Here is a 14,100-nt window from a genome sequence, read left to right on the forward strand (position 1 = left end):
GCCCAGCCTCCGGACTGACCGAGCCGGCGCGCCGCCTAGCCCTGCCCGCGGCCGCCTTGACATGCTACCCAAAGTGGAGACGGAAGCCCTGGGACTGGTCCGATCGAATGGGGAACGGGGACACATGCCGGAAAACATGCAAGGTAAGGGGCCGGAGGACCGGCGGGCGCCCGGACGGACGGCGGGCCGGCGAGGAAGCTTGGATGTGCCTAGAGCCAAAGGGGGGACGAGGACAAGCCAAGCCCAGCCGCCTCTTCCTCCTGGGCGCGCTGGGTAGCAATAGCAATAGTTAGACTTATATACCGCTTCATGGGGCTTTCAGCCCTCTCTAAGTGGTTTACAGAGTCAGCATATTGCCCCCAACAACAATCCGGGTCCTCATTTTACCCACCTCGGAAGGATGGAAGGCTGAGTCAACCTGGAGCCTAGTGGGATTTGAACAGCCGAACTGCTGTTAGGGTTAGGGCAGCAAGCGGCTCCTGGGTTTGGAGAGCGTCGCTAGAGGCAACGCTGCTTTTCGGGCGCTTCGGGTTGCGACCCTCCGCTCAAGAGAAGCCCTCGCCCCCCACGTGGGACTCGCTTCGCCCTCGGCTGCCTGGAGCGCCGCGTCTTATTGGCAGAGGGAAGTGGGGGGGGGCTGCTGTCAAAAGCCGCCCCCTACTCAACCCCGAGCTCCCGCTTTTAAGTCCTGCAAAGTAAAGGAAAGTTTTTAAAAAAATGCCCCCCAAAAGTCGGGCTGAGGGACTTTCAAGTCTGAACGCGCCCCGATGGTCCAGCGGCCGCCGGAGGCGCAATTGGGGAGAAGTTCCTGCCAGAAGGCGCCTGGGGGCTTCCCTCCCGGGAGGCAGGGCAGCAGGAGGGAGGGAGGGAACCGGGGGCGGCGGCCCAAAGAAAAGGACTCGGGGGGCGGCTGAGGAAGGCTGAGAAGCCATCCGAGCGGTTGGGCATCCCTTGGGGGAAAGGAGGGGCGACGAAAAAGAAACGCGCGCGGGATCTAGGCGAGGCGTCCTATACAACAGTGTTTCTCAACCTTGGCAACTTGAAGATGTCCGGACTTCAACTCCCAGAATTCCCCAGCCAGCGAATGCTGGCTGGGGAATTCTGGGAGTTGAAATCCGGACATCTTCAAGTTGCCAAGGTTGAGAAACACTGCTATAGAAATCAATTAACGGGCCCGCTGCAGACTCATTCGTAGAACTCCTTTTTCCTAGTTTTACGGAGGTGTTTCAATCGTTCCGGGACTGCGGGAATAGATTGGGCTTTCGAAACAAAACCAGAGGGGGCCGGCCGTCCCAGCAGTGCGGCTCCCAAATCGTTCGCTTTAGTATGGTTGATATGGGGGTGGAATGGGGGTGGGATGGGGAAGGAAGGAAGATGGGGGAAAGGAGAAACGAGGAAGCCTCTAAATATTTATGGGGAAATTCTCCTGCCTGCCAGGGCAGGGATGTTGAGTTGTTGTTGTTGTTGTTGTTGTTGTTGTTGTTTTCTCAAACGGGAGTTTGACTGATCAAACTGGAGAGCTTCCTCAACAGAGAACGAGAGGGTGGGTGGGTGTGAGCGCACGCGTTTCCCCGAGGCTGCGCCTGAATGCTGCTAACTAACCGCCCCAGGAAGCAGAGACCGCAGCCTTAGTAAAGTTGAGTTTGAGTTTGAGTTTAAATTTATTTATAGGCCGCCCTTTTCCCTAGGGGGACTCAGGGCGGCTTACAACATATAGGGAGGGAATACACACAATGACAGTTAAAAAAAGCCCGGCTGGTGGGTCAGCCGAAGGAGGGTGGGCTTCCACAGCGTTGTTAAGCGGAGTAGAAAAGGGACACCCCTTACCCAGGATCAGAAGCCGAAGGAGGAAATCCCCCAAACTTGTGAAGGGTGGGAAAAGAGACTTCACGTTCGGGAGGGATCTAGTGGATCCCACGCCGTCCTCCTCCGATCCCAACGACCTCTGGGGCGAGGTAAAGCCAGCAGAGAATGAAAGGGCGAGAAAACACCGCGCGGAGTTTTTCCAAAGTTTCTTTCCTCCGGAGCAAAAATTCCCCTGGCGGGAGATATGGCGGGGGACGGACCTGGAGTCCGCGCAACGATGCAACGATGCTCTTCTTAACGCCTTTCCGTCTTCTCCCGTCCCCGCATCCCACCCACCCACCCCCGGGTGACTTGGGATTTGAGCCTATTGATGTGCTGAAAGCCACATTTACTTCGCGCCGGGACCGCGGGGCTGAGGTCGCTATCCCGGGGGAAATCCTGAACGCGGGAATATAAAACCTTGGGGAGACTGGATTGGCTTCTACTTTTAATACCTGGGAAGGAACCATTAAGTCCTAACGCCTTAGGATGCTTCGCTTCTTTTCAGAAAAGGATTTGCAATAGTTTCTAGGAAATATTTTTACCGAAGGCAGGACGGAAAGAATTGCTAAGGTGCTTTTTGGCGCAGCTGGCCCGGGGAGAAAGAAAGTAGGGATTGGATGGGAAGGAGGGGAGTTGCTGGACCCCATTGCTACGGGAAATCCAGCAGCGCGCCTCTGCACACTTTGTGAGCGGGCACACCTGCCCCCTTCGTCCGGCTTCGATTCCCTGAATGAAAACTCAAAGGGAGAATTTGAGAGATGTTTTAACATCCCCCGCAGTTCTGATCGGGGACGGCTGGTCAATTAAAATGGAGGAGTCTTTGGGCAGGTGGGGGGGAGGTAGAGAAAAGCCCCTTGACTGCCAATACTTAGGAAGGCTCTTGGGGCCAAACTCCACCGCCTTAACTCTGTCACCAGGATGGAAGCTTCGTTCCGTTGTTTTCATTTGCGCCCGAAGTCACACCAGTTTTAAGCTCTTAATTGTATTTATTTACGGTAATTCGAAAGGGGGGGGGAACCCAGGGAGTCGACAAAGCAATCGGCGTGTTTCTGAAAGGCTGCGAGCATGGCGCAGCGCAGCTCCTCCAAACGCCGCGCCGTCTGGAAGGGCTTGGAATTCGCGGAAGCCTCCGAATGGCACGGAAAGCCGCGCAAGTTTGGAATCGGACGGAGGGAGAAGCGCCCATTATGCAAAGCGAAGACTGACTAGTGGGGGGTCAGAATAGGGCGGAAAACCGCGACCCACTATTTATCAGCCAGGAGTAGGGAAATGGGATTGAAACCAGTCAACCAACCAGCCTTTTCGCGTCTCAAAATAACTTGGCGCCACGGCTTTTTGACTGGGGGGGGGGAGGAGGAGGGGGGGAGAGAGATACTGTGATTTGCTGTCGAGGAAGACAACATAGTGGGTGCAGAGAGAGAGAGAGAGAGAGAGAGAGAGAGAGAGAGAGAGAGAGAGAGAGAGAGAGAGAGAGAGAGAGAGAGAGAGAGAGAGAGAGACCAATTAACTACAGTTTCTCAACCTTGGCGACTTTAAATCCTGGGACTTCAACTCCCATAATCCCCCAGCCAGCAAAGCTGGCTGGGGGATTCTGGGAGTTAAAGTCCACAGGATTTAAAGTCGCCCAGGTTGAGAAACACAGCACTAGAAGCTGAGAGAGATTGAAGTCCCTGCATTCGCAGAACGTGCCCAACTCCAGCCCGCTTGGTTAAACTTTTTTGGGGAAGGGTCCATCCGTATTAGCCCTTTAGGTTCGTTTCTGCTTCAAGGGCTCAGGCCGACCCAGAAGGCGAACCCATTTAGAAATAAGGTGAAGCGGATGCCTTTGTGTAAAACGAAGCCACATCCTGAAATGCCCGTTCCTGAGCGTCTCCATCACTTTAGGAAACACGCTTGTACGATCCCCGAGTGACTGTGCGTAAGGAGAGGTTCTCAGCGGGGAAGGCCAGCGAGGCTTTTGATTCCAGAGCAAGAAGGACACCGATAGTTGGGTCAGGGTGGGTAGGAGTGAAGGGGCGGGTCAGTTTCCCCCCCCCCCTGCGAAAGTCTGACCGAAAACACCAGAAGGCAATTCGAAATCCTAGCCCCAATAGCGTCCAAGCGGTCTGATGCGCGTTCGTTTCGACCGTGCCTGGAGGATGCTAGAAGAAGCTTTAAGAGATTCGCAGGTAAACGAGCTGAAACTGTAACACGGCCTCCTTTTATACTTCATCCACGGCAGGCCTTTACGGGGAGGTCCCGCTCGGTTCACCGGGGAACAATTGGAAGAATTAAATATAAGAAAGGGATGTTTAACTTTTGCAAAATGCAAAAGTATTTTCAGTCACAGAGGATTCGATTCAGATGATGGAGCTTGTCTTCAAGATGACCATCTGAATAGATGCTGTTTACCTTGGACCAAACCTTGGTGCAGCACTGCAGGCCACTTCAGCTGACTGTTATCTGCAGTTCAGCGGTTCAAATCTCACCGGCTCAAAGGTTGACTCAGCCTTCCATCCTTCCGAGGTGGGTGAAATGAGGACCCAGACTGTGGGGGCGATATGCTGGCTCTGTAAACCGCTTAGAGAGGGCTGAAAGCCCTATGAAGCGGTATATAAGTCTAACTGCTATTGCTATTGCTATCTGCAGTTCGGCGGTTCTAATCTCACCGGCTCAAGGTTGACTCAGCCTTCCTCCTTCCGAGGTGGGTGAAATGAGCACCCAGACTGTGGGGGCGATATGCTGACTCTGTAAACCGCTTAGAGAGGGCTGAAAGCCCGATGAAGCGGTATATAAGTCTAACTGCTAACTGCTAAGGTTTTGACGGCTCTGCCGGGAAAACCCCCGTCGGCTAAAAGCTTCTTCCTTAAACTTCCTAAAACTTCCTAAAACTCACCTTCTTCCTGCTTGAGGCGCCGTCTGTCCATCAGCTCAGGACGGCCTCAGAGGACGGAGCAAACAGAATTGGAGGCGCTCATCCTTCCCGGACGGAGAGGCCAAAGCCCTCGGCCTCTCGGCGGTCCCCTCGCCGCTTCTGCCCACATCTGTCCCTCCATCCCTCCATTCAGCCTTTTCTCCCGTTCCGGGGACTCCAAAGAAGGCGGCGCGGGGCTGTCCTAGGGGATTCGTGCGCTCTCGGCGGCAAACGGGGAGTTTTTCGATTCCGAAACGCGCCTCTTAAAAGCGTTTTCTCCCCTTCGTGGCTTCCCGTCAAATGGAGCGATTTGGGAGATGCGGTTTTCGGTTCTTTTTTGGCTCCAGCCCTTCATCCCCTCGAGGGGAAGCCTCTCTGGGAACCGGCCTCGGGCGTTTCCAGTCGGGATCCAAAACTACCTTAGTTCCAGTTACAAATCGGCCAATATTCTCTTTTTTTTTTTTCTAAATAGATCCGAAACCAAATCTGGGCCGTTGCTACCCATCCAACCGCACCTTGACTGCTAAGTACAATTTGGGGGGTACCGAACAATTAGGGGTTGCGCGCTGCTCCGTCTAAAAGAGAAAGAAGAAAGACTTGGAAAGACTTTATGTCTATTAAAGGGGAAGATCTCGGCGTCTTTCCTAGGTCCTACTTAAAATGCCCCCCCCCCCCAAAAAACCCCCCGCCAGTCAGTGGCTCCAATAGCAGGCGGGTTAGGTCAATGGTCTCCCTGCGGGGGGGGGGGCTTGACAGTTCTGGAAAGGGCTTTTGGGGGGGCAACGATTCCGTAGATTTCCTCGCACCTTTGAAATTACGCCCCACGTTCCCATTTCTCGAAGCTTCGGCGGAGAGAGGGGCGAGGTATCCGGGTTCAAAATTGTAGCTTCTTCTTCTATTCTTGGCCAAAAGTCTTCCCGGAAGTTCCCACCCCTCCCTCACCACACTGCCATCTCTCCCTCCCTCCCTCCCTCCCTCCCTCCCTCTCTGTCTCTCTCTGTCTCTGTCTCTCTCTCCCCCTCCTTCCCTCCCTCCCTCCCTCCCTCCCTCTCTGTCTGTCTGTCTGTCTGTCTGTCTGTCTCTCTCTCTCTCTCTCTCTCTCTCTCTTTCATCTTCAATTTTGTACTCCCTCGGTTTGAGAACGCTTCGGTACTCTTCCTCCAACTTCTTCTCCTCCTCCTCCTCCTCCGAAGCTCCCTTTCGGCTGGTTCTGAGAAAGTTTTGACCAACTATGGAAGCCTTTGGCTCGAATGGAAGCTCCCACCCAATGGAGGAGTCAGGGAAGACTTAGGTCATTTCTCCCCTCTCCTCTCCGTTCCCTCCCACCCCTCCACTACCCCCCACCCCCTTCCCCGTAGACATTCGGGATCAGTCTTTCCTGGGATTCTGGTCACCTGGGGAAGGATCGCTTCCTCGATGGAGCAAATCGGTGGAAAACGGAGTGGAGTTGTAGACAGGGGAAGAAACGGTAGGTCAGCAGCTGGCGAGGTTTCTCCGGGGTGGTGGGGTGAAGAAGACCCTTCTCTGCCCCTGTCTGGCCCCAGTTACTTACCTTGGCTACATCTGACCCCCCTTGAATCTGGCTCGCTCCTCCGACTCCGGCCCAGCATAACCTTTTTCTCCGCCCTAGGCTAGCAGAAGAAGACTCGCCTAAATTCCCACGGGCGAGCGATCTCTTCTTCCCTTCAAGAGACCAGCCCACTTTCCTCCTTAGAATAGTCCGGGAGGGCGAGGAGAAGCGAGAGAGTGGGGAACTCAAACTAGCAGATCTTCCTGGTTGAGTCGGTGGGACACCGATTCCCTCGGTCCCCCGCGACAGGAATCAGATTCTTTCGCTCCGAAATCAGTTGGGTCTTTCCAATCCGTTGAATTAATTTTTAGGATCGCGCCAAGAGTTTTCTCTCAAGTCTCAAATCTCAAGTCAAAGAACTGTGTTCCCCAGTCGGAAGGAAGGAAGGAAGGAAGGAAGGAAGGAAGGAAGGAAGGAAGGAAGGAAGGAAGGAAGGAAGGAAGGAAGGAAGGAAGGAAGGAAGGAAGGAAGGTTGCCTTAAAACTTTATTCTTTGTTTTTAGTTACCAGCATTTGAAGAAGTTTGCAAGAGAAATCCAAAGGGTCTCTGTAAATCCTTGAACAGTTTATGTATTTTCTCTGGTGGGTTGACACAGTAAGGAAAAAGAGTTAAGGCAGAAGAATGTTTTTTTTTTTTTTGTAAAGACAAGTTTGATGGATATGTAAAAATTACAGTTCTTTCTTTTTCCCCTCCCCTTCATCTCGCTTCTAAAATACATTGTAAGCTGTTGATATTTTCCCCCACTCAGACTCCCTAGTTTTGTGAATTTGAAGAGGGGGTTAGGTAAACATTTTTTAAGGTGACTTGTTATAGCAGAACTTTCAAAGTACAGAGAAAAGTTACTTTTCCACTTAGTCATCTGATTTTTAATTTTTAAATGCAATTACGTTTTAAATATAGTGCAAATAAAAGGCGATCTTTATCCCAAGAACAATAAACTTGAAGGAAAGTAAGACGGCAGCCTCAGGCATCGTAAACTTCAGAGTAGGGTGTCTTGAACTAGCCTTGCCTACTTATGTGTAAGCACAGATAGGAGTGAAGTAAGAATTTAAAATTTGGGAAACCCAGTTTTGGGGATTAATAAAATAAAATGCTTGCTGTGTGTTTAAAACTGTGAGTAATTTTAACAAGGTTTTTTATTCTGCGAGATTGAATTTGGAGAGAATATTTTTGGTTGCTAAAAAAAAATATCTGTTTCAAAATTGGGTTTTCCTGTTTTGAGGATTTAAAGGGAAATAAAAAAACCCATGGATGTGTCCTGGAATTGTTTCCCCAGTGAAGAAATAAATAATGCATCATCAAAGGTTTTGTGTGCATTCTCATAGATTTTAATTCCTCCCCCTATTTTTCTTCTTTTTTTCCCCCCCTGCCAGTGTCTCAATTTAAAATGGTGAATTACTCTTATGATGAAGATCTCGAAGAACTGTGTCCAGTCTGTGGAGATAAAGTGTCTGGCTATCACTATGGACTCCTTACCTGTGAAAGTTGCAAGGTTTTGTACAATTTATTTTCGTGGGGAAAGTGGGGGGAGGGAGCTGAAAATCAGATCAGGAAAAAAAGACTAGACAATCATACTTCTGTAGTTTTTAATGAAAAAAAGAATATTGTGAAGGAGTGCAGTAGCATTCTCTGAAGGCAGAAATTATGTAAAAGGGTCTCTTTTTTAGCCAATGGAAAGAAAAACTTGCCCACGGTGTGCAGTATAGAGTGGCTATATTTACTGCCTTTAAATATTTGTTGTCGTGAAGTGATGTAGTTGTAGAGAGACTTTCATTCCCAGCTGTCTTCAATATTGATTTTAGTTGATTTATATACATTGAGTATTATTGTTGCTGCATCTTGTTCCTGATAAATTTCAGGGCTGCAATATTGAAGGCAACTGTTTCAAGTTTTTCATCTTTCAGGATGCAAATGTAAATTTCCCTTGACATTCTTTTTACGTTTGCACATAACATACTTATAAATGTGCATACACACTCATACATACACAGCATTTTATGTCCATATTTATCTGCAAGGTGATTAAGTGGAAATCAATTAAATGGTTTTAAAATGCCATTCATCACTATGAAGAATATTTTTTTTTTTGCTCGTGCTTTTCATTTTATGCGTATCAGCTGGAGTCTCAAAATTATAGGCCAGTGCCATGCACCCAGCTAATAAAACCTTAGATTGCCTTGCAATTGTGTAAAATAATTCTGGATTAGTATAGAAACCGATCAGATTGTTTACTTTGTAGTACTAAAACAACAACATTTTAGCATGGCTTTCTGGAGTAACACATGTATAATTTTAGGGCTGTATAGAAATATTTACTCAGTTGGAACCTGTATCTCCTTAAGTTACATGCCACACATTTGGTTAAGGAAACTTTTGAGCAAGTAAGTATTCATGCTGTATCAAAAGTTAATCACACTATAATACCACCCCCATGTTATGCTTATCATCCACTATTCCCAGACTATAAAGAGGCACGAGAACCAGAATATCTGTCATTTAATACATGATTTTAATCAACATGGCCACCAGAAGTAATTTATGCAGCTGTAATTAGCGTTGGGGGAAGGGAGAAGGATAGTCTTGCAAGTAACTTTTTCAAAATCTCAAAGAGTTTAGAATTCAGCTTACAATTGAGACTCTCGATAGGCAGCTTAAAATTCAGTTTTAAACATCAGAGAATTAATGATGGATGATAAAGTGAAGAATGGTATATTAGCAGAGGCAGGAGAGCAACAAGCGGTAGATTGGGGAGAATTAATTTCATTTGGGATTTAGAACTGAGTTAGGATTCATATTAGTGAAATGTAAAAAAATAAAAAAATATTGGCAAGGGTTGGTTTTTTTTTAACACCTTAAGGAAGATTTGTCTTAAAATTTGACATTAGGTGATTTTGAAAGGACACTTTTAAAAACTTGGGATAATTTGAATTTTAATTCATTTAAGTTGCTACTGGTAGAGATGATGACTAGGGAAATAATAAAGATGCCTTGCCACGTTCTGGTGTAAATCAACACCAGCGCAAACTAGCCAGGCCTGTGGCCTGGTGGGTTTCCTCCAAGGAAATCTGGAACCAAACCAGCCATTTCATAAATGCTGAATTAGCAGGATGACAGTAGAAGGGAGGACTGGGTGAAAGTTTTCATAATCTGAAGTCAATTCCTGGTTCAAGCCATTTGTTCCCAATTCGTAAATACGTTCCATCTATTTTTACAGGGCTTCTTTAAGCGAACAGTCCAGAACAATAAAAGGTACACATGTATAGAAAATCAAAGCTGCCAAATTGACAAAACTCAAAGAAAACGCTGCCCTTATTGTCGCTTTCAAAAATGCCTAAGCGTTGGGATGAAGTTGGAAGGTAAGGTCTGCAATTGTTGCTGCATAAGTATAAAATAACATAAGTATTAAATGTAAGTCCTTCTATGTGCATTATTTAAACTGCTGTCATTTGAGATGTTATTTCAAAGAATGATTGCTTACGATGGACCAAAAATAGTGGAAGCTTATGATTCACTGCTACAACTTTATCTCAAAAAGCTTTGAAGGCTCCCTTTCCCCATTTAGGGTACTTAGAGGCTCATTTCAGATGTAAGCATTAGAACAATATGCATAATTGTACAATTGCATTGTGCAATTTATTGTACAATATAATTTTCAAAGAGTGCACACTATCCAGAATTAATCATAAATACTTAGAACAAATAACACTGATTTCGTTAGGCAAACAAAATTCAATCAGAGCAGGCAAAATAAATGTTGGGGGGGGGATTGATACTGTAGTGATTTCTAAAATGAAATCATTTTAGGCACATCCAAGAGTTATAAATACTGTACAGAATATTGGACATTTTTTCCCCCTCTCAGGGATCATTCTTGTTTATCAGTGGAATTCCTTGTATGAAAGGATTATGCAGCTGGGCTAATAATTAACTAAGCAAAGATTTAGCATTCGTAGAAAGAGATCTTGGTTTTCTTTTTTTTCAAAAAAACCCTTATTACTCATCCAATAGAAATAGTTTTCAGTTTTTATGAAATTATTGAGGTATATTATAATGCTCCATAAGCCATTGATAAAATATGATAAAATATAAGCTACATTTTGTCATATTATTGTGTTCAGAATTTTATATATATATATATATCTTGAAATAGATCTATACTAGTCTCCCTTTATTTATTTATCAGCATAAATACAACAAATGTAACAAAGGCAAGAGTAAAATATTGGGTTTCTGTCGTGATGGACTCTTGTGACGAGCCGATGGACAGAGAATGGAAGCAGTTAGCTTCATCCCATAATTGGGGCATACCAGGGGTTGTGACACTATATATATATATATAAAGTCACAACCCCTGGTATGCCCAAATATGGGAGGAAGTTCACTGCTTACACACACACACACACACACACACACACACACACTAAATGTTGCTGTCAAAAAGTTTTGAAACTTTTCTGATAAATATTTGCCTAATGAAGACTATTGCAGTATTTTTAACAGTGAATATTGATGGAATTCACTTTTGTCGTTTTTTTTTGTAACTACAAATTCAACAGTCAATGTGGTTTTACCCTCTGTTAGGTTAAATCATTGAAAATAATGCTGTATGTCATTTTCATTAGTTTGTAAGAATTCAAATATCAATGATGGGGGAGAAAATTCTCATGCTAAATATTTGTATTTATATATATATATGACTCCAGTTATGGTCTTATTCTTCATTTCTTGTCCTCATTGATATTTAATAGTCCAGTTAAAAACACAATATTGGGAACCTCCCACTGATAACAATTGATCTTACTTCTAACATTTAGTACTATGGGGTTTAATGGTTTTAATGTTCGTATATTTTCAATGATGTAGAACTTCAATTTAATTATTAATAATTTCAATCTTTAGTCAACAAATGAGTAACTTGAATTTTATCTGTAGTGATTTCATTTTTTTTTTTGGAGTTGCTTTAATTCTGAGATAATGCAAAATATTTGTTGTCTGAAAAAGGAGTTAGTGATTATTATTTATTTATAATTTATAAACATTTATAATAATATTTGTAGTTGCATTTCAAAAAATCATCAGCATTGGTTCAGCTCATAAGTTCTCAAGCTAAAAAGTCTGCAAATCAGCTAATTTTCTCATTGGAAGCTCACTATTTTCTTATGGACAGATGTAGAACTTGTGAGCCGCTTCGCCCACAGAGATTGCGATTCATAAACTTTTCATTCCACAATAATTTAATTATGCTAATTAAACCTAACTTTACAGCTATTCAGACCCCTCGAACTACAGCAATCTAGATTGGAATCAACAGATAATATCAGGGCAGATGTAAAAGTCATTGCATCAAATATTATGTTTTGAAATCTGCATTTCCCAAAATAATGATAATGCAATAAATGGAGATTGGGTAGGAAATAGAAAACAATTCTCAAGTGATTTTATATTTTGTACCCTTTTGCAAATGCACCTTACAAGGTCAGTCACACACACACACAAACACATCCAAGACATGTTTGCTTCTTATTTAGGAGCAAAAAAATTTTTAGAAGGTTGAGAAAGAGAGCAAGAACAGAAGATGCAAGCACTTATTTGCAAATTCTTTTCAAAAGTGCTTTTGCTGTCTATATCGGCATTACCTAGAAATGTTTTGATATTTTGTACCTCTGTCTTATCCAGAGAAGCTATGATGTTTGCTACTGGCTTAATAGTCTCTCCATTTAAAAAAAAATCAATAAGGGACACAAGAGTATGACAGAAGGGTGTAAAAGATTATATCACCAAAAACATGAATATTGTGGAATAAGTTAGAAGGCTGCATGTGGATAAAGTGTTCTGTGAATGGGGGATCCTTGGTTCTCTCTTAGCTTGTATTCTTGCAGATGTTTCATTACCCAAACTAGGTAACCCCATCAGTGCTATCCCAAAGATGCTTTTTCAAAAGGCAACTAGACTTTGTTTTTCCTTGAGGACCCTTCACTTTTCATCTAAGAAGCTTCAACGTCTTCAGCTGAAGAAGCTTCTTGGATAAGAAGTGAAAATCTTCCAGATAAAACAACGTCCAGTTGCCTTTTGAAAAATTGGGACAGATTACTGAGAATCTCCATAAGCATCTTAGTGAAAGTCATTAGCATTGATGATATTATTTAGGTTGGGTAATGAGATTTCTGCAAAAAAAACAACAACAGCAGGCCACCAAGAACCCCTCCGTTCAACCCCGAGCTTCAAATATTCTCCTTTATTCTGCATTGAAAAATCCCATTTATTATTTTACATACAGCCCTAATCTTTCAGAAATTGCTCAATGAAGTATACCGAGATGAAGCATACCAAATGCTCCACAGAGTCCCTTAATGCTAGTTTCCAAAAGAAACTCGACTTGATTTCTTTGCAGAAGTTACAGCTCTTGTATAGATACGATAATTAAGAAAAGAGATCAATGTAACTTGTTTGAGTGTGTTGCCTGCCTCTCATATCTAGGAAAATCCATAATCGGAGGAAGCTGAATTCACCTCATTTCTTAAAAAAAAAAAAACAAGCAATCAAAAATTAATACCAGAATGTGACATTGTTGAGTAGAGTAGATAAAACTATTTAACTATAATTTGTTAGGCATTTCCGTTTACCTTTTCTTTGCCAGCAAGAAAATAAGAGTGGGTGTGTTTCTGACCAATATTTGTTTTCTTATTTATTTATTAAAGATTGCCTAGCAATCTTCTCCTATATGAACAGACTTCCTCTTTGTTATCATAAGAATGGGAAGGAAGTCCTGCTTTCAGCTATAAACCTTTTTAATATTTATATGCATGTTCCCTTGATTATGATACATAGTCTTGCATTCTAGTTCATAAATTACATTTTAGGATCAAATCATTAATTGTTAACATCTTTATGATAGTTTTATAGGTCTCTGTATACCTAGGATTTCTAATACATTTTTAATGGCATGCTAATCTATAAGATAAAAGCTTAGTATCGTAACCCCCCAGCTATCTCAGCATGTCACCAAGCTGTCAAAGGCCCTTCTTATTGTCTGAATACCTTTGGGAAGGTAAAATCTTGGTAAAATATTGCTGCTTTCAAAACATGTTCTAGCAACGTAGTACTATAACCCAGACCAACAATTTTTCTCCACAATCCTAATTCTGTTATGATTTGAATGGCATTGGAAGTTGCAAAATCCTTTTTTATTTTTGGTCTGGGTGACACTTTGCTCTCTACCATAGGCTTGAGGAAATAGCAATCCTGCAATTTATTACCTCTCTCCAAAATTGGCGAGCTTCCTCTTTTCAGAGTAAGGGCCAATGTGAAGAGCGTTATGTGCCTTTAAATAACATCTACTGAAGGGGTTAAGTCAAAAGAGTAAAAAAATAAATGATAAGCATTTTGAAAAGCTGTTATTAAAAGGTCTTGCACTGCTCCCAAATGCAATTTTTAAGTCCTTTGTGTTTAGCAGAAGAATTTATTAGCCCTCTCCTGTTAGATTTACTAGAAAATTTAATACACTAAGCTTGAATTATGCTTTTTAGATTATTCACCAGTATGCTTTCATACAGCGATGTAACAAGAAAGTAATAAATGCTTGCAAATGAATGCAATATGTTTATTCACCATGTTAAACCTTCTCAGGTGGTTCATCAAAAGTGAAATTACAATAAATAACAATAGCACTTAGACTAACATACTATTTCATATTGCCTTACAGCACTCTCTGAGTGCTTCACAGAATAAGCATATTGCCCCCCAACAATCATTTTATATCCTCGGTAAGATGGAAGGCTGAGTCAACCTT

At 43.7% G+C, this 14,100-nt stretch overlaps 1 protein-coding gene across 2 annotated transcripts in view; it reads left to right on the forward strand.

Annotated features, from left to right (window-relative positions):
* The window catches only part of NR5A2 (nuclear receptor subfamily 5 group A member 2), a 123,361-nt gene that overhangs the window by 19,509 nt on the left and 89,752 nt on the right, over nt 1–14,100 (forward strand). Inside the window, exons 1-3 of one of the 2 annotated variants that reach the window (XM_087719191.1) lie at nt 7–143; nt 7,685–7,803; nt 9,526–9,667. In XM_087719191.1, coding sequence (XP_087575317.1) covers nt 62–143; nt 7,685–7,803; nt 9,526–9,667 — 343 coding nt within the window. In that variant the 5' untranslated portion in view covers nt 7–61. Of the gene's footprint in view, nt 1–6; nt 144–7,684; nt 7,804–9,525; nt 9,668–14,100 lie in introns of those variants that run through there. The other variant, XM_087719192.1, reaches the window with a different exon arrangement.

This window comes from Thamnophis sirtalis, unplaced genomic scaffold, assembly GCF_051295495.1.
Source record: "Thamnophis sirtalis isolate CommonGarterSnake01/CBP01778 unplaced genomic scaffold, rThaSir2_p1.2 scaffold_7, whole genome shotgun sequence".
NCBI lineage: Eukaryota > Metazoa > Chordata > Lepidosauria > Squamata > Natricidae > Thamnophis > Thamnophis sirtalis.